General features: G+C 36.2%; 1 protein-coding gene across 1 annotated transcript in view; it reads left to right on the top strand.

Moving 5' to 3' along the window:
* Positions 1 to 18,563, top strand: part of ASB3 (ankyrin repeat and SOCS box containing 3) — a gene marked incomplete at its 5' end in the record, with an annotated part of 106,627 nt that extends 88,064 nt beyond the window's left edge. The window contains 3 exons of the mRNA XM_046661837.1: positions 3,120 to 3,253; positions 8,946 to 8,999; positions 16,872 to 18,563. Of these exons, the coding sequence (XP_046517793.1) occupies positions 3,120 to 3,253; positions 8,946 to 8,999; positions 16,872 to 17,077 (394 nt within the window). The remainder of the gene's footprint in view (positions 1 to 3,119; positions 3,254 to 8,945; positions 9,000 to 16,871) is intronic.
* Positions 18,564 to 25,598: the final 7,035 nt, after the last annotated feature.

Raw genomic sequence — 25,598 nt, forward strand, 5'->3', positions numbered from 1 at the left:
TTGTCCCCAAGGTGTACCCATTTTCTTCTCAGTGACACTCCTTGTGTTCCTCTACTGAAGGTACTAACTTGACTCCGTACTAGTTGCCCATCATTACTTTCAGCCTTCATGCTCCATCCTGGCTTCTAGTTTATTTCTTTCTTTAACTAACACTTAGAATACTGCCTGACACAGAGTAGACATTACGTTAGTTCTTTACTGTACTAACTCATTTAATATAAAATACGGTAGATACTATTATCCTTGTTTTACAGAGGAGAAAATTGAGGCACAGAATGTTTAAAATACTTCCTGAAGCTCACACAGCTAGTTAGTGCTAGAGCTTGATTTGAACCCAGGCTGTCCCGTAGTGTGGCTCAAGTCTGTTGTTCTAACTGTTGTGCTGTGTTGCCTTAGCCCTGTGTATCCACAGGGATGCGGTAGCGAATCACTTAATTTCGGGTACCTTAATCCCTTGCCTGACTTGGGGGGATCTGTGCCAACTTGTGTTGCTTCTTCCTACTCCTAAATTAGGAAGAACCTATTCAGAGGAAAAAAATTAAATATTGCCTCTTTTCGTTTCCTCCTCAGCCAACTACATAGACTGCTGGAATAAGAGGGAATTATTTAGCTGTATTCTCCTAGAAGGATTTGTAAAATATACTCTCCCATCTTCAGTTCTGATATAGGCTCCCCTTCCTCCTGTATGAATAGCCCATTTAAGAATTTTTGTGGTAATAAACCACTGGGTGTGTGCTGTATTTATTGAATGTGTTAGGATAGAAAAGAGTTAAGAACCAGTAAACTACAAATTATTTTGAAGTAAATTGTAAAACTTTCAGCTATCTGAATTGAGAATGCCAGTTGCATCATTTTACTCCGAAGGAGTAACTTTAGTCACTTTTTATTTATTAGAAACAATACAATGGAAAATTTCACTTTAGCAATGAAAATGCTTAACATGGTTAAATTTTTGTTCACTGAATCTTTTACTAAATGGATAAAGCCAGTGTTTTCACTGAATATGATAAATGTTTTGCTTTCTTTGATTAAATTTATATTCAAGGAGCTGTTATAAGAAAAATTCTCCCATAAAAATTCCAGTATGTTGGTAAAGTGGATTTTGGTTGTATCTTATTTATATCACATGTAAGTGTGTTGCTTAATCTTTGTCATGTAAATTATAAATGTCTTTCCTAGGTATTGCTTGTCTTAAACAGTCTTAAAAAATGTATCTAGCTGAATAATTGCCTGTCACATGTAATCTACAGAGTTGAAATATATTTTCAACTTTAAATGCAAGACTAGGTGCCTCCCCCCCAAATGTAAAAGGTGAATAATAGAAAGTAAATGTCATCCGTGCATTTAGTTGATTAACTGTCACTCATTTATGATTGTACAACTGCTTTGTACGATGTAATGGTCAATGTAGTGTAGTAACAATACATTTTTAGTGGCACTGTCAGCATTGGTAAAATAAACTCAGCAGTTTATTAACTAAAGCTGTATAAACAGATTTCTTTCTCCTGTGTGTTTAGATAGCTGCATGAAAATGACTTTGTGTTTAGTCACAGTGAGACTTAAAGCACAGTAAAGCAGAAAAATGAAACCGTTAAAAAAGAAATATGGGACCAGAACCAAGTAACCTTTGGTGTGGGTTTCCTGGAAAATCAAGGCAATTGTTTGCCTTTGAATATATTTTATCATTTCATTTATTCTCAGCGTTTCCTGATAAGTTGTGCTTTCACTGAGAGCTTCCTGAGGAGTAAAATGTTTTCCCGAGATGTTTGTGCTGCACTTGACGCTCTTCCTTCTTTATGTTTGCATATTAGAGAATTAAGAATTTGGGAAACAATTTTCATAATCTCTAATCTGTCATTTCAAGGATACTCTGACCCTGACATTCAATAAATAGTTGTCTTTGAGATAACTAGTGTATTATTTGGTTTCTTTCCTTTTTTTTCTATTTTTTTCCTTCTTTAGTCCTTGCTCAGTAATGTCTCCTAAAAGGCAACCTTGAAAAGAATTTCTATTTTTGAAATAATTTTCAGAGGCCCTAATCATTTTATTTTTCCTCAAACAATGTACTGATAGGGAAGTATCTAATTGAGTATGGGATGGGTGATTTTGTTAGAATTTAGAGTTCTCTTTAAGCTCTGACCAAATTTCCTGTGGTCGATGTTATAAGGCATACTGAAAATGTAACACTGAAAGTTTCGAACTAGTTTTAGGAATATCAAATATTTATATAACATTTTATAGTTTTAAAAGTGTGTTTACTATGTTGTCCTATATTATTTTCACAAACAGTTTCCTGAAATAGTCAGGTTAAGTGTTATTCTCACTTTTGAGACCAGGATCTAGAGCTTAAAGATTTTAGGCAACATATTTGTAAGTAGTAGAGGTGGTATTACAAATCAAAACTTTTCTTAGAGCAGTGCCTTTCCATTAGTATCCAAATGCTTATAAACTTTTGGGAAGTCTCTTTTGGGTGGGTTGGTAGGAAATCTGACATTATTTTGAAAAAACAGAAGGAGAAGTGTTTATCTTGAACGCCTTTGTTCAGTCCTTAAAGATCAAAGTTATTCTGGACATCCTTTAGAGCTGAATCTATAATGGGGAAGGTTCTTAGAGGAGACCAATTGTACGTCTCTGGAAGTTGGGTAGAAATGAGTCATCTCTCTCATATACTCTGTTCAGGTGTAGCTGTGGCTGTTTGGGCTTTATCCTTTCAGGACTGTTAAATTATATGTCTGTAAAGATGCCCAATCTAGATTTGGCAAGATGGTCCACTTGGGAGGAGATGATGGCAAATCCACTGATGACACTGATGCTGTTTCCGTGTTTTCTTACCACTGCTGCTGGGGAACCGGAAGGAAAGTTCTTACCCTCTACAAGAGTAGAAATTCCTTTTGTCATCTATTGGACAACTACACAGAGTCAATTCACTTTCCTGTAGGAATCTGTAGATTATTCATATCCACTAAACTTGCCTTCAGTTACACGAGTATTTTCTGTGTTGCAGTTTTCTGTCTGCCTTCTACATTAAGATGTTGTAGGAGTAGGTATATGGTTTGTTTTCAGGTTAAGCCTTTGGTATATTTTGTGTCTAATGGTGTGTTAACATCTTGCTAATATAGGATTGACTCAGTCAGTGATGACACCCTTATCTTCACTTTGGAGTTTACTAATTGGAAGAGACTTCCTCCAGCTGTTGAAAAGATGCTCTCTGCTCATGCCTCAAACTCCTCTTGGGCTCTACAGCAACATATTGGTAAGAAACAACAATTTTAAAAAACACTTTACTACTTTTTCTTCTCTTTTTTCTCTAGCTATGTTGTAATTTTAAGTGATGAGTCTTTGGAGAACATATATTAAATTGAGCATCATTTGCATTTTCTTTATTTGGGGAAAGAATGGACAGTGAAGGGGATCATAATAATTTCCTCCAACAAAAATTATATCTGATTTTGTAAGTTTACCCTAAGGAGCATATAAAGAAAAGCAGGGGTTTACTGATACTTTTATTTAATGATATACTTTTTAGTAAGGATTATATAAACAAAAGTGAATCTTGAAAATCTCATTAGTGAATATTTAGTTTGTGGTTAGAAAAATGCTAAACTTAATTTCCTCTTTGGATTGTATATGGATTTGTGTTCCGTCTTTAATATTTGATCATCTCTAAAAGGAAATATTACCATCCTTTATTTATACCTGCCCTTACTGAATGTATGCCAGTGTGTTGGTATAATATGACTATGGAGGTGAGCTAGGTGAAAATTCTGTGAATTGATTGATATTTTAAGTGATTGTTTTAAAACAAATTCTCAACTTACCCTCACTTATTAAACAGTTTTTAAGCTAGTTAAGAAAATTAAAGAGCACGCAGTAGAAGATTTTACGTAAGGAAGCCAATTTAAATTGAACATGGTATATGCAAAGGATTCTTTACTTATTCAGATTTATTTTACTTTCACTATATTTTGTTCACCAGATTGTATGTCTTAAGTTGGGAGAGTTATTTCTTTGCTCCTGTTTTTGCATGAAATGTAACTCTTCATAAAACATGTTGAATACATTTTTAACAAGCAAACTTATGCATATGTAGAAATGTGTCTTCTGATTTCCTGGAAAATTACATTTAAGTAAATTTTCTCAATCAAAAACAGACATTCAGGAAAATATACTCTTAAACTGAGGTGCATTCAAACTGTTAGAGAGGTTTCTGTTGAACAAAAAAAGTAATCTGGTTGAAGTCTCTGAGCCTTCTAGTACAGAATTTCTTTAATGATAATGTTGGAAAATTCACTTGCATGTAATTCTTAATATTGAGAATTGCATCTGCTTTCACTAATTATGTGTCTGCAGTAGTAGAGAACAAATATCTATTCAGAACAGACAGAATATGGGACAATGGATTTGGGAACAAAAAGTCAAAAGAGGGAGCATATGCCAAGTGGGAAAATTATTGCAGCATATCAATTAGTAAAGATATGTGAGAGTTTACTCTGAAGGCTTTAACATATGGCAGGTTTGTCCAGATGAAGGTAAAAACTGTGCATGAGTACATAACCCTGCAGTAGACTAAATCTATCAAGGGCTTCTTGTTTAATTAGGCACTAGGTAGAGCTTGTGTAGGGTAATAATCATCATCTCTTAAGAGGATTTTATTTTGGCTGAGGATTTGCAAAAGCCTGTCTCAGAGGTATTAATATAGCTAATGCTTTTCTGGTATATTTCTGTAGCCAAGACGTCTTTTCTTGGTTCTAGTCCCATATATCCAACTGCCTTTTGGACATCTCCATTTGATATCCCATGTTTTGACATATACAGAATTTGAACTTGTCATTTTTCCTACAAATCCTGCTGTTCCTTCTTACCGTTTCCTGGCTCAGGGGGTGAGATGGTTTGGGAATGCGGTTTACGAAGAAAATGAGTTATCCCTGGCAGCTGTTTGCTATTTGTCTCACCCGTAGCAGTGGTGTTTAACAGGGATGATTTTGCCCCCCAGGGGATGTTTGGCAACGTTTGAAACATTTTTTGGTTGTCACAACTGGTAGGGTTGTTATTGCTGTCCAGAGGAGAGAGACGAGGGATGCTGCTAAAACATCGTACAATGCACGGGACAGCTCCCCACAACAAAGAATTATCTGGCCCCACGTGCCAGTAGTGCTGAGGTTGAGAAACCCTGATCTCATTGAATCTTGTGTTGTCCAATCTTAGGAAGGCCTTTTATTCCTATCTTGGAAAGGCTTTCTAACACCCTTCTTATTGCAAACTACTTAGGAAAAGCTTGTATTGTTTCTCCTAATTATTTTGGTCTCTCAGGGCATTCTTCAGTGGTTCCTCTTCTGCAGATAATGGGAGCCATTACGATGCTGGATTTTAAATAAGGCTAGGAGGAAAAGATATGTCCACCTATTCACTTGCTTGAGTTTCAAATGGGATTATGATTCTCTCCCTTTCTGTAGTTTATGGCTCTCTTGATGGACCCAGCTCGCCTTTTTTCTTCAATTTTCACAGCATTCAGTTTCTGCCTATTGCTCATCTGTGCTCTTCCCTCCTTTATTTGGATTTTCAGCTGCGGGATTTCTGGTAAGCAGAAGCCTGGCCAGAGTTTTAACACCAGTGAAAGCGAGCCCAGAAAGAGAACTCTGATTACATCTCTAAATGTATGACAGTCTTACTTTCATCCCACTTGCTGTAATAACTTATCATGGTATTAAAAACTACGTTGTCAATACATTCCTTTAGGTTTTTGGAAAAAGATGCTTCTCGCAGCTCTACCATCATTAGGAAGGCCCTAGATAATTTTAGCTTCCTAGCTCCTTTAGGCGTACCAGTATCTATCCCAAGGGAAAGATTTTCCCCGTTTTTTTATTTGTAAGCTCAGTTCAAATCCTGGAGATGTCATGTACTTGGTCAAAATTCTCCTCTCCTCACCCTTTTCCTCCCTAAGGAAATAGCAACCTCCATTGGTAGTTTACAGATAAAAAAGGTAACCAGTCCCTTGCTGCTCATCTTCAGATTTGTCTTTAAAAAGTTTTTAAAAAAATGTATGCCAGGTTAAAAATTTATACCAGAAAAAAAATGTATACCAGGTAAAGTATCCTGACTGGTTGGAGATTTAATAGCAATTTTTTGACTATGTGCCTTATATATACCTCTTAGAAACATCAATTTAACCACATAGCAGTAGACGACTTCTTCTTCTTCTTCTTCTTCTTCTTCTGTTTTTGGTGAAGAAGATAGGCCCTGAGCTAACATCTGTTGCCAACCTTTCTCTTTTTGCTTGCGGGAAGATTGTCACTGAGCTAACATCTGTGCCAGTCCTCCTCTACTTTGTAAATGGGATGCTGCCACAGCATGGCTTGACTGGCAGGTCCACGTCTGGGATCCGAACCAGCAAAACCTGGGCCGCCAAAGCAGAGCGCCCCAGGCTGGTGTTGACCAGGCTGGCCCCAACTATAGAGTTCTTAATCAAAAAATTCTCCAACCCCTGGCCAGCCTGTCCAAGATCAAGTCTAAGTAGTTAAATTCTTGTGGATGAAAGCACTTGGCTTTAGTTCATCCTGCACCTTTAATGATTAAATATGTGCAGTTCTATCCAGAGTGTTATACTCATGTGATTCTTAAAAGGGCCCCAGGAAACTCTTGATCTATTCATTTCAGTGTTCCTCTGCTTTATTCTAAAAAGGATTTAAAATAGTTTATACATGTAGATTATCACGTGTTAAAACCAAAGTTTCCTTTGAAACTGAGTAGTGCTCCTAGTTTTGAACAATGCTCCCTCCTCATGTACTCTTCAAGATAAATCATTTGTGGTAAGTGCAGCAAGCTAACTGGATGTGCCAACTTATTTTATGAGATTATTATAACAATACAAGTAAAAATTGTAAATACAGTTAAAAATTGGGAAATAACTACTAGAAACAATTTAGGTTTAGGAATAGTTGGTTTATAATCCTTTCTGGTAATAATTTTTTTCTAGCTTTATTGAGGTATAATTGACAAGTTGTGTAAGTTTTAAAGTGTACCTTTCTGGTAATAATTAACTAGTATTCCAGTTGTCTACTCAAGTCTATTCTAGTTTAAGGTAATAAAACGTAACAGTTTTAAAAAGAATACTTGTTTTTCTTTTTTCTATATAGCAAGAGCATGTATCATGTTCAAAAGTGGTATATCATTAAATCGTTAAAATGATGGGAGGTGGGGCACAACTTATTTCAGACTGATGGAAAATTTTAACTCCTCTGCAACTTTGACTCTCTTGGTAATAAAATGGTGCAGGTTCTGCATGGACATCCGGCAGGGTAAAATGGTGAAAGGTGAGAGCTCTGGAATTAAATGGACCCACCTCTACTACTTTCTAGCTATAGAGGAATTACTTATACCTCTGAGCATTCGTTTCCTCAGCTATAAGAAGGGATGAACCTGCCTCACATCATTTTCACAATAGATTTTGTCATTGTGGCAGAGACAGACCCCAGTTCACTGAGTTCCATTCTGTTTCCCTCTTCCTTGGAACACAGGAAGACTGCATTTTTCAGCCTTAATTGTCATGTGATTGATGTGAGTGGTCAAAGCATAGACCACTGGGTATGAGTTCTCTATGCTCTCACTTCCCTTTGTGAGGAAATCTGAAAGCTATGTTTGAGATGGAGGTGACGCAAGATGGAGGTAACTTGCAACACTGAGTTGTCACTGCAGGACACCTGTCCTGGAGAATCACCTGACTTGAAGAGGATTTTGCATGGGCAAGAAATAAACCTTTGTTGGGTTAAGACACTGGTTTTTAGGATTTCTCTGTTATCACAGCACAACATAGCCTGTAACAAAGCTAAGCCATAACCAAATCTTGTCTCAGAGTCAGTGACCAAGGAAAGGTCAATAAAAGCTACAAATAATGTAGTAGTATACTTTGTAATGAGTATTTATGTAAATGTTCTGTGGTGGAATAGCTCAACTACAACCCACTTGCTCCTTATTTTGAACATTGATTTGTAAAACCCCAATTTGCAGTTTTTAGATAAAATATCAGTAAACTGAAAGGTCTCTAAGTTTGGTGGGGACTGGGCAAATATGGGGAGTAAAGAGTTGCCTTTTTAAAACTACGGGATAAATTGTGCATTGTGTCTAGTCACAGGGATTGTGCCTAGAGAATTCATAAAGCTAAATATTTGGTGAGACTTAGAGCCCACTATTCACAGTGGTTTTTAACTCTAGAGGCATTTCCTCTGGATATTAATCTAGATGAGGCATTATCACTAAGAACCCCATCAGTAATTGCCTTTCATCTTCAAAAATTAAACATGTGATCTTCAATTTGTAGAGTAGGACCCTTTTGACCTCCCAGATACCAGCCATGTTGTGGGCCTTCACAACTTCAGCAGAATCATGCCTTGATTAACAGTATCCTGCAAACTGCCCTTTTTGTTAGATTTAAGAGCCAGATTTAGTTTTTTTAAATGAGAAATTATTAGTTAACCTAAAATTTTAACAAGGTTCCATCTGCCCATTTATAATTTTATCTTCATATAGCCTCTTAATCCAAGTGGCTTTTGGGTGTATATGTGCTTGGGTTATCCTTACTAAAGTAGGCACTAATGGGTTGTATCCACGTTTACTGGGACATTTGGAAAACTGTTTTGATATTGTCAGCAGTCTGTTGGTCTTTAAGAGAGGAGAAAGTGTAGCCCTAGAGCAATTAAAACAGAAGTTTTTTAAGTGTACTAAGTATAGGTCACCAATTTTATTTGAAAGCCCGTTTTACTCTTCCCAGATATGTACTGCATTGTATGTATGCAGGCAGACCCCTGGGACAGGTATATCCCAGTTAAAACAAAACAAAATTGTTTTCTAGATCCAAAATATCTATTTTAAGGTGGAAAGTCAGGACAGAAGCTTTAGCCTTGATAGCTCATTCATTTGAGAACTTTTAACCACTCATTCTGTAATTTTAGTTAATTCCAAATGTGGACCACAGGCAGAAGTCTTCAGTGACGAGAAGCTATTGTGTAAGTATTTCTGAAGGTGGGCATTTACAAATCTAGTTTATGTTAATTAATTCTTTAGTGAGGGATTCTTTAATTACGTCAACTATGTATTAGACATTGATTTAGAATCTATGAATGAAAAAGTAAAGTGAACATAGTTCTTTAAGTAGTGCAGTGACTAAAAGCAAACGATGTAGGGTCATGGCAGAATTTTCTTTTTTAAGATGAGAGAGGCCTAAACATGTTTTATAGCTCAAGGGGTCTCAGTGTGTAAAAAAAAAAATTAGATAAAAGATTTGGAGATAAAAAGTGATAATTTATGTAATAAATTTCAGATAAGCCAAAGAAAGGTGGGATTAGCCTTAAATAGTCCCATTCCTTTGAGAAGGAGAAGAGAGATGAGGAGGGGTGGTTATGGTATAGTTTGAGGATTAGAAGTTCCGAGAAGGAGAGCCTGGAAGATCTCCTGTTTTTACTTTGAACTAGGAGGTGAAATCTTGCTAAGCAGGAGATTGAAGTGAGAGTTGCATAGAGGAGTTAATGATTTAGAATGGTTGTTGTGGGAAACTAATTGGGAACCAGTGAAAGATTTGCTAAACAACCCTGGAGGCCTAGTGAAGGTTGGAGATGGTACTAGATCATATGGTTATATGATCATCTTTCTCCCAGAATTTCTTCACTTTCTCTGTATTGGAGTGCAGAAGGAAAATGGTTAGATTGATCCTGGGGATTGTCAGAACAGGTACGGAAGAACTGAGGATGATAAAACAAAATAACGTAAGTGATGGGCCCATGGAATCCAGTCTAGATAAGGAAAGAAATGAGAAAGGAAGAAACTTGGTAGACTAGATGGCAGGAGTCAGGGGACCTGATGTCTCAATGACATTAAAGATTGTAGTGGGGAAAGGGAGAGCAAACTCTGGAAGGATAGGAAGTGCTGTATGTTGGACTTTAAAAACAGAAAAACATGGGTCTAAAAGTGGTGTAGAAGAACTGTGAGAATGCTAAAATTGCCTTCTAGACCTCGTGACAGGTGTGACAAAGTGTAGAAGAAAGAGAAAATTCTGTTTTAGAAATTGATCAAGGAAGTAATTTCCTTGGGAATGAGCTTCTGTGAGGATGAGAGATGAAGAGGATGTTCTGTATAGTGTTCTAGATGTAGGTGAATTTGCTTATGATAGAATGTGGATTCCTGAGGACTTTATGGAAAGGTTTTGGAGGAAGTTAAAATTTGCTTTATAATATTGAGCTTAATTTTTTTCCTGTTGTCTCAGATTGCTGTGTTATACTTCCCTAAACAAGTTAGGAAGATGAGGAATGGGTTTTTATTTCCTGAGAGACTCTGAGACCATGATTCATTCTTTCATTTGATAACCACAGGAAAATACTTAGGCTAGATGATTTTACTTAATTTTCAAATATTCCAGCCTCCAGAGAGGAATCCTAAAGGTAGGAGAGAGGAAGATGAAGTTGCCTATTAATGATTAAGTTCCTTTTTATTTTATCTTTCCTTTAAAGTTGAGCTTTTATCTTTTTTTTCCCACTTGGCATACATGACCCAAGGACTTGTACTTATGTATCCATATAGGTTAGGTCAGTGTTTCCCACAGTGGATTGCATGGCGTTGACCGTGCAGCCACAGTGAGGGTGTGCTTTAGTGAATTGTAGTTCATGTGTGATTGTTCACTGGACCTATGATTACATCATCCAATTTTAACGTAAACAATTCTCAAAAATTGGTTAAGTGGCTTAAAAAGATTTCTGCAGAGTAATAATGTTTTTTGTGGATAATACTAAAGGTTCAAGTGAACCAACAAAATAACCATAGAGCTGCGCTCATGTTCTTTATCAGATAGCCACGTTATGCGATAAAAATGACGACCGCCCAATCTAAGCTGACAGGAGGTTCAAAAATAGCCAAAAAAGTATTTAAAATATGGTTCACCTTCACTAATGTTAACACTGAGCCTTGACCTTAGTATGTTGTATACCTTGAGATTTTAGGTAATGAAAAAAATAACGAGCAAGACACTCTAATCTTAAGAATCCAGAACATGAAGATAAACTCTGTGATGTTTTCCATCAATATTTAAGTAATATGATGCTCAACCCATTATTTCTACAAAATTTACTAGACATAATGATAATTGCTTAGAACTCTTTTTAAGTTTTCTTATTCAATAGTGAAAAGACAAAAAAATCACATACCATTGGGAAAACACATGTTCTTGCTGCCACAGTTAAAATGGCTGAAAAATTATGGGGGCAAAGTAAAATGCATTCCTTGTTAGCAAATATTGTTGAAAGGAGCATAGAAAACATTGCTTAAGAGTTAAAGAAAAGAGTAAAAAAAAAAAAAACCTTGCAGGTAGGTTATACTAAGTTGGAAGAAGATATATTATAGCATGTCTCAGCTTAGGGTATTTGTTAAGATCTGTTTCAATAAGAAAATAGACTTACTTTTGTGAGAGCCACTAAAGGAAATGTGTACCAGAAAGGATATATTTTCTATTAAATATATAGTGCATTTATTATCACTCATTTAGTTTTGGAAAAGCTAGATAAGAATGACTGCTGATGGAGTGGCTTATTTTTCTGTAAATGTAAGGAAATGGAGATAACATCATACATTAAATCAGTTTATTGCATCATTAATAGTCAGGCTGACACAGGAAAGGAGTTGAAACCAGAATTGCACAAAGTAGTACTGTTGTGGATAATTTTATAAAAACATGACCTTTAAAATATGTTAGAGTCTTTGTAGTACTTTATAGTGAGATGGGAGTGACCATAATTATTGTTTATACACAGAGATTTACTCATTATCTTGTGACACAATATATAAAAAAGTCCTTGAATTTAAAAATGAATTGTGTACTTTTATTTTGCAAAAATACTACTGTTCCACTTTTCTTAACCTTTTTTTCCCTTGGTGATAAACAGTTACCAGTAGTATGAAACCTAGTACATATTTTCTAAAAATTCCGTTGATTTAAAGTAAAGATGACGTTTTAACTGAGTGAGAAAGAAACTGCTTTCTGAAAGAAACTTTGCTATGGGAAGATGATTTTGAAAACCCATGCTGGGAAATATTTTAATTTATATATATGTTCTATTCTTGCCAAAACCAATGAGAACTCTCATATTGACACATTCAAAATACTTGGAAACAGTTTCCCTGGGTTTTGAATGCATTTGATGTAAAAGAGTTAAACTTTCTAATTAGCTTATAAACTGATCGATATCAGGAAAAATAGAAATTTACCAGATGAATTTTGGTAAAAACTTTTGCATAATTGGTAGGTGGGATGGGATAGTATCCTAACTAGTTCAGCTAGGCCACAGTGTACGCCTCCCATTTGAATCTACATGCTTTTGTAAGATGTTTTTCAACTGCATCAGCCCTTTTAACCAAGTATCAAACTGGACCTAGAACCAAATCCTGGAATTGCCAAGTCGCTGAGAATTAAATTAATAAAACGGAGTCAATCACCTTGCTCTTAAAATATTATTATTAATATATTTACTAAAAGCAAAAAGTGTTTTATACTTTTAATAGTTATTTAAAATAGATCTTATTTCATTTTAGCTTATTCTTTTAATTTTGTTTGTTTTATAGTGCAAATACTGTTAATTTAGTAGTATACGCTTGTAATTTATATGTAAGTAAATATCCATGCATTGTGGTTATCTACTCAAAGAGTTTTCCCTAATTGAGTGTGCAGTCAAAACATTTGGAGATCACTAGATTAGATGGTGTCTAGGATCTGTACGATATTTTGCAGTTTATAAAATACTTTTGCAAATATGTTCTAACTTGAACCTCATCAACAGTCTTTTGATGCAGAGAGATGTCATTATGTCTGTTTTATAGATGAGGCATTCTGCCCGTTTTATAGAGGAGGAAATGAAGGTCAGAGTATTTAAATGACTTGCCCACAGTATCACAACTAATTAATAATGGCTCCTTAACTCCAGCACAGGTCTAATTACTAGATGGTACTCTTTCCATTCTTTCTATTCATTGCTGTTCTACTGGTCATTCTTCAAGTTTTGATTTCTTGCCCTAATCTATTATTTATTTTTCAGAGTCCTCAGGTAGTTGCTTTTTGTATTTTGTCTAGAGTTTTTAGTTGTAATCAATGGGAGAGAGAGACTGTAGAAGTAAATTAAGAAAGACTAGGAACAAAAAGATGGAAGCCAACCAGAAAGACAGTATATTAATGATGAAAATATAAACTGTAGTAATGGCCCAAAAGTTGAATGAATACATTTGATGTGGAAAACCATGCAAAGGACCCCTAGAAATACAGTTTGGGCAGATAGATCATTTGAATATTGGCATGAAGGGGGGCTAGAGATGACTGGTTATGGAAAATATAGATAGTGAGGATGTATGATGTGCATGTAGTTCTGTGCTATAATAAAGCTGGCATTAGTAAGTTTAATGAATTAAGAATTGTGGGCTTTATTTTGATCATTGTTTTGATTTTAATAAGACTTCATATAACAGATAGCCTTCTATTTTGATTGTTCTGTCAGTACATATAACAAAATGAACAAAATTGAAGAATTCTATATAGGAATGAAAAGTTAGAGGTTACTTGTCTGCTAATAGATCTATGGATAAACCAGGTTTAACATACTAAATTGAAAATGATTGGGTCAGAAAGGTGACTTAAAAGTGTAACATGGTTTCAGATATCATTTTCTAGGCTATGATCAGTACCATAATCCAGAAAGAGAGAGATTATTTAACAAATTAAAATCTGGTTTTAACAGGTTTTCATGAAAATATGTTTTACATACAGCTTCTGGGCTTTTTCATATTATAAATTCAAGGCATGATTGGATCGTCTCTTAGCTTGGTGGCAACACATCTGGAAATACTATGCATCACTAAAACTTTCATAGGAATTTTGCGTGCTTTGAAATATTGCATATATGATTGTAAAATTCCCTTAGTGTTCACTGGCATGTTAAACTAAGATGGCACTGATGGGTATGTTATTGTCTATGTTAATAATCTACAGTTGAAAGACTCCCTCGGTTCAAATGAATACAGTTCTTACCTCTAATTGTTCATCAGGCCAGTGATTTATTGTGCTCACAGGAGGAAAAACAAAATGGTCCAATTAAAATTGGAAACACTATCTGAAGTAACTGTACCTTTCCTTTTTAAATTATCAAATGGAAAGATCTTCTGAAACTTATGATAGTTTCAGTGATTTAGAAGATGTTAGAGAATTCTTTTGGCCTTATCACACTTGAAAGAACTGTAGACTTGGAATCAAATCACTTGGATCTAGTATCAGCTATGTTGTTGACGTACAGTGTCAACATGGACAAGTTACCTAAGCTTCCTATAACAAATGTGTACCGGTCCAGTTCGGCTTGATTACAAATGGTTAAGCTTCCACACACATATTAACATAAACAAACGAATGGGTTTTTTAGCCTTAAAGACAGGGCTACAGTGGTGTAGTCAGATGACCTGGAAAGGCTTGTCAGTGCTGCAGAAGGCTGTGCGGCAACCAGAGGAACTCGCCTCAGTCAGCCTGAGGAGTTTGTAAGTCAGTGTAGTCTGTTAAATCAGAGAAGCTGGAGAAGCATTAAGGATCTCTTAGTCCTGAGTGAGCAGCTCTCTTTTAGGTTGCACAGCCATCTTTTATCTTCCTTCTGTGTGTGTAATAAATATCTACATTAACAAGAATGTGCAGAATGAAGAGATTTCAATTTAACAAGATGCCTATTAAACCCCAGCTGAATATAAGTAAAAATTCTCTTAACCATCCTTACTTTAACCCGTGCTCTGCAGTCCTGTCATTTCCTCTCTAAGTTTCGTCTGACTGTGCCCGTGGCATGCTCAGTGTTTGCAGCTGATAGGCTACTCTAGTATGCCAACATACTTTTGTCCCTACCAGCTGAGTCGTGTGCTTACCAAGAATCAGTATGCTTATTTCCAGAACTTTTATTACATTTATGCATACCCAGTGGCCAATTATTAGAACCAATTATTGTTCCTGATCTCACTGAGTAGGAGGGCTTCCTTATAGTTGACATGGTCAACCTACGTGTTGAAGTTGAACCTGATTACTCCCTTGGAAAACTAGGAGGGCTTGGGGTTTTGGCATGTTCTCCATACCTAGTCCTGTTAATCCTTCCAATGCCCCTTCTACCTGTATTTTCCCATCGTAGAAGTGAGAATGATGATCTTCCTTTAAGTTTACAGAAAAGGGTAAAATTTAGACAAGATATGGATTTGAAAACACTGGAAATAAATGTGCTGTGTATTGTAGATGCTGTAGTCTTAATTATTTATAATGGGGAGTCTATGACATGGTTGAAGAAAATACTCATCTTTTCTTAGACTCAGGTTTTGTGTTCAAAATCACATAAGTCTTCTGCTTTTCTTATTTGGCATTTTGAAACACTATGATTTGAGTTGTTTTCCAAACCCTGAATAAACTAAACTGAACTTAAACTAATAAGCTTAAACTGAAATGTAAGGTGATAGATTAACTTCACTGGTTTGGAAGATGTTGAAGATGTCAGAGGATCAGTATGTTTCAGGCCCTGTGGGGTATTACAGTTTAAAGAACCCTAGACTTGGAGTCAGACCAGCTGATTGGGTATCAACTAGGCTCTTCATAGTACTTGTCTTTGCTGCTCTGATCCTGGACTGTTAATTATTGTTACATTTCACAGGGATTTGTAAAAGATTTCTTGGACTAATAAAAGGTGTTAGATTTGATTCACATATAACCACTAGCTGTTTTTAGTACTTGCAGTGTCCATGGACATTAACTTCTTTAGTTAATACTTTCATCTTGGAAAATGAAACTACTGTCTTATGATTCTTAATTAAGTGGATGTGGAGTCAGCCCTGATTGCCTAGTGGTTAAAGTTCCACCCTCTCTGCTTTGGTGGCCCGGGTTCCCTTCCCAGTCACGGAACCACACCACTGGTCTGTCATGCTGTGGCGGCAGCTCACATAGAAGAACTAGAAGGACTTACAACTAGGATATACAACCGTGCTTGAGGGGGCTTTTGGGAGAAGGAAAAAAAAAAGAGGAAGATTGGCAACAGATGTTAGCTTGGGGCGAATCCTTCCTTGCAAAAAAATATAAGTGCATATGGATTATCCTTTAATTGATAGTGAGCTTTTGGTAGCAGGGTTTTAGCATGTGGACTTGCACACACAGGTGTTTTGGGGTCAGATGCACTTGAGTTTGAATCCTGGCTCTACCATGTACTAGATGTATGACCCTTGGAAAGTTACTTAAACCTCTTTAAGAGCATGATAATACAGACCTCATAGGGTTAATGAAGATGAAAAGAGAATGTGTGTGAAGTGTGTGGGCATACGGCATAGTAGCCACTCAATAAATCTTCTTTTCTTTCTGTATCAATTTTAAAATTTTATTCTATGCCATGGATAGAAAGAGGAAACCTTTTGTAAGCTATACATTTATTCCCTTGATGTGGTAGGTCTGAAGACCATTTACAGTGAAACAGTAAGAGGGATGTAGCATTTGCTGCTGTGAGCTTCTATCATTTCTAAAGTTAGTTCATCCATTTCTTAAGTACTGACTGGTATTGCCAGATCTTTGGAATTTGAGCATTTAGTTTTATATGGCCCTGGGAACTGACTTTGAATGTGTGGACAGTAACTGGAGGGGGAGGAACCAGGTGAAGGCTGTAAAAAGGATAAATAAATAAAGTTATTGTGGTCATCCCGGCCCAAGTAATCTTTCAAAAATAAGTCTAAGTAACATATCACTTCTCTTTTACTACACAGAAGTGGGGGGGAAAGGCATTTGCCTTAATATACTGTTGTATCTTTCTGTTTAAAAAAATTTTCGTCTTCCTTTTTCCTGTTTGTTTCTCCAGCCTCTGTTCCATCCCTGACGCACCTTTGTCGTTTGGAAATTCGGTCCAGGCTAAAACCAGGACACCTACGATCTGACAGTTTTATCTGTCAGTTGCCACTTCCCAGAAGCCTACATAATTATTTGCTCTATGCAGATGTTCTGAGGATGAATGAAGTTCCAGAACTGGCAGTTATTCAAGGTGAAGAAATCAGCAAAGCTACTTAACACAGCTCACTTACTCTGAAAACCACCAAGACAAAGAGTCACAGAGTACGAATTCTTAATGATTTTGTAGTCACAAAAGATGATTTTTGTTTGTGTGTTTGGTTAGGTTTTGGGGGACAGTAGTTTAATGCAAATGTTTACAACTAGGCTTCTTGGTAAAAAAAAATATTGTAAACCTTGCTTATGTTACTTCATTGCAGTTTCATCACCAGTACATTTTATGCTGTAATATTCATTTACCTAACCATATTCTGCTTTATTCTCTTACTGTTAAGTGTGATGCCACTTCTAGGGCTAAACGTGGAATATTTCCACCTATGATTCTGTGTTTACCTGGGGGTAGGAGCTTTGAATGGAATGCATAAAACTTTCCTGGAAGTGAACACACAGTGGGGTTGAATCTGTTATTATTGTTATTGTATTTGAGGTTGAATCTCTCTCATGTTTATAAAAGAATTATCTTTTATTCTATTCTCATCTCTTAATTCAGTCATTTTTATGAAGAATTGATATTCATTGGCTTTTTACAGGTAAACTCAGGGGAGAATTTTTTTTTTTTTTTAAAGAACGTAGAAAAGGGATCATACTACATTTAGAATGCTAATCAGGAGATGGGAGGGGCATTTCTGTGGTACTGTCTTTAAAGAAAGAAAGGTATGTATTCCTGAGTCTCTTAGTATCAGATAAAACAAGCTCCCTTCAGCCTCCAAATCACAGAGCAGCTTTGATCCTATTAAGCAATGATTGCCAGTTCTATCAAAATTGTAGTTTTTCCATTTTGTTATCTAGATAGGTCATCAAATAGTCCATGAAATTTAGACCTCAGAATCCTAGGTTAATGAGCCTCTGCCTCATTGGTTTTACAATTGTTTGATCTGAATCTAGAGTCAGAGAAGACTAAACGCTGGATCAAGTGAGTTATGGTAAGAGGCCGTGGGGACCAGTCTTGAGAGAAGGGTTATGAAAGCACTTCTGTCATAACAGACAACTAGAAATGGGGTCCCAAGGAGGATAAGTCTTCTGTCCTATTGGGATCCTCTGGCTTAAAGTAGATGGGAATGGGTCAGCCAGGTGTGTCTCTGATAGGCCTTTGCTGTTTGATAAAAGCAGTGATGAAGGCAGACCAAATGATGGAGGCATGATTAAGGTCTGGAGGGATGACTGAACTCAGCACAGATTAGAGCTATAGTTACTGCCTGTGGGGTGGAGATAGAGTTTGAATGTGGGTCTAATGTCAGAAATAAGGGTAGATATGGAAAACCAGGTAGAAATTCTGATAATTTAATAAAGAAATTCCAAGGATGTATCTATTATATGCTATTTTTTAAATGTTGACCACGTCTTTATTTTTTCAAACCCTAAGTCTCTGATTTTTAACATAACCAGTTTTTTTGTTATGCCCAAATGTACATAGAATATTTACATTTAAGGGTAAATCTTTTCATGTGTTTTTGTTCATGTTCAAGTATGTAATAAAAATTCAACTTTGCATAACTTAATCATTGAGTTCTTGTTCTTAAAAATCTGAAAATTAATATTTAAGAGACATTTGAAAGCCCTTGATATTTAAAACATAAATTATTTTACCTACTCTATACATACAATGTATCTTTATTTTAACTATTTTATAATAAAACATTTATGGGGGCTGGCCCTGTGGCATAGTGGTTAAGTTCAGCATGCTCTTCTTCAGCAGCCTGAGTTCACAGGTTCAGATCCTGGGTGTGGACTTACACCACTTGTCAGCCATGCTGTGGTGGTGACCCACATACAAAATAGAGGAAGAATGGCACAGATGTTAGCTCAGGGCTATCTTCCTCAAGTGAAAAAAAATGGCTTTTATGATTTATAGCAAGTACGCAGTGAGATATCTAATCTAAAAGAATCTAAAGGTAGGTGAGTTATAGTTACAGCTTCTAATCAAAGTGATACTTCTAGTTAGTGTGAACCTTAAGCCCTGCCCTACATGCATAATGCTGCTTTAATAATCTCAGTTTGAAGTCACATTAGCCTAATGACAAAGCCCATCCAGTAGTTCTGTAAGGATGGTATGTATTACCAGAACAGGACACAAGTTAGTTTTAATAACAATTGCCTCAAGTCCACCCTTCCTTGATCAGATGTTATCCTTTAAGTATGTTTCCTGCCTATCTTTCCTGTCATAGGTTATCTTTCTGTGATCGTTTGATGTAAGAGTGGTAACGAGAACGTTGTTTCTTTAAATTTCTCTCTCCCTTTTGCTAAGTAGCAAGTGTCTTGATATGTAGCTTTCTGGCCCTCCTACTTCCCAGAGATCAATTACACACTTCTTGTGTCCCATGAACACCTATGAGAGTGATAATCCTTGATAGGCAGCCTAAGTGTCATATTTATGTCACGTGGGCCAGTTGATATCTCTAACTTAACTAAGTCCATCTGTAAACCTATGTGAAAATTGTGATATTTTACAGATCTTCAAGTATTGTATCAGGTACAGTTTGAAGATATCTGAGTATTTTTGATTGGTTACTCCCTAAAATTCTGCTGTAATTTTGTTGGTCATCAAAAACTTGTAAATAATAACTGTAATAAGGATGTAAGTAACTACATGTCTTCTCTGGAACAGTGGACTTGATGGTTCTGTCAGTATGGGATATGGAAAGAAGTTGAGAAAATCCATCTGAAAGTTTGCCTTTCACTTTTATACTCCTCTGTATTCTCAGAGGTATAGTCCTCTAGTTATATTTCTTAACTAGTCCTAGAAATATTTACTTGAAGAGGAACTCTTGGTATAATTATTGCCAGCAGATGTCTAGTGCTATTGTAGAAAGATTTTAAATGGTTGGACTGGTTGAAGGGCTATTGAAATTGCTAGTAATATGGGCATTTTCAGGTTTATGATCAAGTATTCTAGATCTAATAATTTGGGGGAATAACCAATAAAACTACATACTGCATTCTTCCAATTTGATGAGTTCATCCTCTATATAAAGCAAATGGAAGCTCAGCCTACTGGTTTCATTTAAATACTCAATTTAAAGAGGGTCTCTAAGCCAAAGGGATCTCTAAAGCTTTTCCTGTGAGCTGGGAACATAACATAGCACCTTGGGTACTACTGATTCCCCTGAATTTCCTGCACTAGAACACTTGCCTCCTCCCTTCTCTCTTATCCCGAGCAGCCAGTAACACATAACTGACGTGTCAAGACTAATGTGTAGATGAGAGTCCAAACCCAGAGATTCCATTACTCCTGGCTATATAAGACCTAGGGTAGTTACCTGAAAGACAACTGAGAGTGGGTATCCCTGCCTCCGGAAAGGAGTGCTGTATTCTGTTTAGAGCTGATGTTGGACCCTGTGCTTACACCTACACATTCTCTCTAGGAGAAGGCAGTGTTTGTGACTTCAGCTAAGTATGGCTCATATTTGAGGGTTTAGAGACTATCATGAGAGTTTTATAAACATACTTGGCTTTTTTGTTTTTATCCTTTTCAATTTTTTAACACAACATTTAAGGAAAACAATATTCCTGTGTGCCACTTGTTTTGCTTTCTCTTTCATTGTTTGTTTTTCTCATTGAGGCTAAATTAGTCTGTTTATCCTCATTTGTAATTATTGTTATTAAATGACAGGTGGTCATTGAAACCATACCTTTCAGTAAGTATACTGTGTTTCGTTTCGTTTTGAAGTCAACAAAAACCTGTGGTTTTAATGAGACAGGGAACTAATTATGCTTAGTATTTTTGTGACATCTTGGTAGAAAAACGGATCGCCATATTTGCAACAATGTGTCAGTAATTTATGCTGAAAGGAGGCCAGTCTGAATTATATTTTTGTGGAAACGTACTTTGAAACATACTTTGGGCACAGATTTTAAATACATATCGCCTTTGGTTGCTTTAGTAAGTAAAATATGTAAATTTTAAATACAGGACATCTATTAACCTGTCCCTACACTAATAAAAATCTTTTAAAATTTCTCGTATAGCAGTAACAATAATAGCACACATTTTAAAAAACCTGCAAAACTCAGGAAGAAAAGTGAAGAAGGAAGATGGGGCCATATATGGTCCTATCATCTTGACCCAGTATTAACCTGTATGTTGGATTATTTTCTTCCTTTTAGGTTTGTAAAAATTTCTACACAAGTTTGAGTAGTGTTTTTTTTTTCATAGTTAAAAATCAAACCACCTTTACAATTTTGTACGTGATCAAGCCTTTTTCTTTATCATGTTAATGATATCTGCAGCCAAGCGTAAGCCATGGGTTATCACAAATTCTGAATTGGTAAGAATGAGAAATAATGAGGCATTTCTGGGTCGATTCTTTTCCTAACACGTCTGCATAAAGCAAACAACCCCTCCCTCCTATTTGTAAAGGAAAGAAAGGAGTGAACCTGTGCTTAGTCATCTTGTCTCAGCTCAGGATAGTCACGCAGTTGCATATCCTTTGCATTACTCTACCTATGTATACTGTGTATTTTTAATGAAGGAATTTAAAATACTGTTGTTGCAGTAAGGATTAGTGTCTGCATGGTTTTCCCCTCTCAGCTTCTTTCTCATGCATAGCACTAATAGATGAAGCAGAACAGGTGGTAATTGCCATTGGCGCGCTGAGACTTGTGAATAGCATCTGTTTATGTCTCTTTTACCATCAAATGGTTAGCATAACCTTCTCTTCACTGCTTTCCTATGTGGATGATAAAAGTCTATCATGAGTCATTATAAGGTGCTCGTTTACACTCTTTTTCTAACATGATGGAATAGGTGAAGAAGAAAGTCCATCTGGTGACTAAATATGACTATGATTTGAATCAAACAATTAAAAAGAAGGCATAATACTTCTGAGGTTATTACGGAATATTGGATCAAATAATATGTGCCAAAGTTACCAATTCCAAGCCAGAGTAGTTCCATAAATAGATAGATTCGTTAGTAACGTAGTGTAGGTTTTGGGTTTGACATCTAAAAATTATGTACTTTGTTTTAGACAGTAAAACATTCAAATCCTTATGGTCTTCATCTTACTTGTAATTATTTGGTTCTATTAAGCCCACTGTCAAGTGTCATAGTGTGGTATTTGTTTATTTGTATTGATGTAAGTGCATACTTATTTTTATCTTTTTATTAGGGAAAATTTCAAGCATATAAAAGTAGAGAATTGTACACTGAACTTCCATGTTCCCATCACCCAAGTTTGATAATTATCAATTCATGACCACTCTTACTTCCATTTCGCACCAATTCCCTCTCTCCCATACCATTTTGAAGCCAATTCCATACATATTTTAGTATGTATCTTTAGAAGTCAAGGACTTCCTTTTAAAAACATAACTGTAACACTATCTTTTAGACCTCCTTAAGAAAATCAATAATTTCTTAACATCAAATATACAGTCAGTATTTACATGTTTTAAATTGTCCTGTAACTTTTTAAATGGTTTACTTAAATCCAGATCCAAAAATAACACTGTGATGGGATGTTTTTTCTTCGAAAAATTTTGGTTGAAGATGTTATTTTCCTATAGAGTTCCCCACAGTCTGGATTTTACTGGTTGCATACTCATGCTGTCATTTAACATGTTCCTTCTATTTTCTTGTATTATATATTCCTGTGTAATAAATTGCCTCAAAACTTAGCATCTTAAAACAATAATTAACTTTACCTCACTCAGTTTCTGTGGGTCAGGAATTCAGGAGTGGCATAGCTGAATGGTTATGGCTCAGGGTCTGTCATGAGGTTGTGTTCAAACTGCAAGCTGAGGCTGCAGTGATCTGAAGGCTTGACTGGGGCTGAAGGATCCACTCCAGGATGTCTCACTCACATGGCTGTTGGCTGGAGGCCTTGGTTCTCACCATGTGGACCTCTCCATATGGCTGTTCGAGTCCTCACATGTCAGCTTGCTTCCCCTTGAGCACTGATCTTAGAGACAGAACAGGTGGATGCCACAACGCCTTTTATGATATATTCTTGAAAGTCACACACCATCATTTCCAACACATTCTATTAGAAGCGAACCACAAAGTATGGTTCATACTCAAGGAGAGAGAAAGTAGGCTCCTCTATGTTTTGAGGGAAGTAATGTCAAAGAATTTGTAGACATCTTTTTAAACCATCACACTTTTATTTCCTGTAAATTGGTAGTTGATGTAGACAAGGACTGGCTAGAGTTTGCAGGACCCAGTGCAAAATGGAAACGTGGGGCTCTTTGTTCAAATTTCAAGATGGGGACAGCAGAGCATTAAACCAAACATAGGGCGCTTCTGAGTACAGAGCCCTAAGTGATTGCACAGATGATACTCATGAAACCAACCCTAGATGTAGAGGCTTGATCAGATTCAGATCAGATACTGATACACTTTTTTTTCCTTGCAGTACTGCTTCCTAGGTGTTGGGTACTTCATCTGTCCTAGTGATGTTAGCAGCCAATGGTGATCACTAGCTAGATCCATTAATTCATTATAGTTTTATTTATTTTATTAGCTGTAATACTTTCAATAAGAGAACTTTCCTTAAATATTTGGTTACTTAAGGAAGGTCTAGTAGATATAGGAAAAACAGGAAAATGTTTGGTTCTTTTGGATAATGAATAGATTCTCTAATATCCTTTAAATATCAATAAGTTTTTCTTTTTTTAGTATTAATATGAACATGGATTATTTTTTTTGAGGAAGTTAGCCCTGAGCTAACATCCACTGCCAATCCTCCTCTTTTTTCTGAGGAAGATTGGTTCTGAGCTAGCATCCAGCCAATCCTCCTCTTTTTGCTGAGGAAGATTGGCCCTGAGCTAACATCAGTGCCCATTTTCCTATACTCTGTATGTGGGGTGCCTGCCACAGCATGGCTTGATAAGTGGTGCACAGGTCCACATCAGATCTGAACTAGCAAGCCGTAGTCCGCCGTGCTTGAACCCAACCACTATGCCACTGGGCCGGCCCCATAAACATGGATTTTTGATGTGTTCTAATCAATGGTAGTTATTACCTTGTTGATATTCAAGTCATCTCATTCTTAGCTAGCATTTAAGTTGTCCTTGATAGCTTTTTTGTTTTCTGGTAATGAGATGGTCCAGTTTATCTTGTACATTTCCTTCTTCAGACCTGGAATCAGCCATTTTTCCAAAAAGCTTTGTTTACTTTTTCAGAAATCATCTTATATAGACTATAATACATATTACACACACACAGAGTAGTCTTAGTATTAGGGGTGTTCATTTCTACTGGTTTGATCATTGTTCAGTGAACAGAGCTAAAAAAATAAGTATATATTCTGTTCATATTCTTCGTATTGATACTTCAAATTCAAGACTACCTTTTTTTATTCAACATAAGTGATCTTACATCTGTGTATTTCCTTTCTTATGTGCTGAAAATCCTACATCTCAATAACATGAACAATTGCCCATTTGTTTTATAGAAGACTCACACATAATGGTCTCAGAATAGCAATTTCTACACCACTATCAACAATATTAGTGAAAATAGTTTAAAATTTTCCTTCCCCCAATTCTTTTTGTCTCTTAGGTATATCTCTCGGGGGGGGGGGGGGGGGGTGAGTCAAATTGCTGTGTTGTAAGTCACTTGAGTGCCCAAGATCATGTGTTCCATTTTCATTTTGTCTTTTAGGGGTTTTTAAATTTTAATTTGGCTTTTTACTTATGAGAAATATTTACATGGTTCAAAGTTAAATGTACAGAAAAAGTATATTCAAAGAAATCTGGCTTCCATCCCTTGATCATCCTGTTTCCTCCCTTTCCCATAGGAATCCTTTTTATAGTTTATAGTTTTTTAAAATTTATTTAAAAAATATACATATTTTCCAAGCCCTTCCTTAGATAAGCAGAAGAATAGTATATTCAGTTTTCTCTGTCTTGCTTTTCTCTTTTCATAATCTGCCCTGGAGGTAATTCCATGATTGTATATAGAGATAGTCCTCATTTCTTGTTTTTTTTTTCTGAGGAAGATTAGCCCTGAGCTAACATCCACTGCCAATCCTCCTCTTTTTGCTGAGGAAGATTGACCCTGAGCTAACATCCATGCCCATCTTCCTTTACTTTAATGTGGTACACCTGCCACAGCATGGCTTGATAAGTAGTTCATAGGTCCACACCTGGGATCCAAACCGGTAAACCCTGGGCAATAACTTTGTGCTGTTTGTATTTTTACCAGTTTAGCATTGGAAGATTCCTAGAAGTGGGAGTGCTGGGTCAAAAGGTAAATGCATACGCGTTTGGAAGATATTGCCAATTTCCCCTCCATAGACAAATAATGTATACCAGCAAGGTATGAGAGTGCTAATAGAGAAAGCTGTCAAACATTTGGCTATTTGCCAGTCTCATGGGTGAGAAATACATGTTAGTATACTTTCTGTTTGCTTGTCTCTAATGAGCAAGATGGAACATCTTTTCATACTGGTGGGAGGAATGGATCCAACTTTAATGGTTTCTATGTGACCATCTAGGTGTAGTAACAACATTTATTAGAAAATCCATCTTTTCCTACTTACTGAGATACTACCATTAATTGACACTACATTTCTATATA

Source organism: Equus quagga, chromosome 5 (genome assembly GCF_021613505.1).
Source record: "Equus quagga isolate Etosha38 chromosome 5, UCLA_HA_Equagga_1.0, whole genome shotgun sequence".
Lineage (NCBI taxonomy): Eukaryota > Metazoa > Chordata > Mammalia > Perissodactyla > Equidae > Equus > Equus quagga.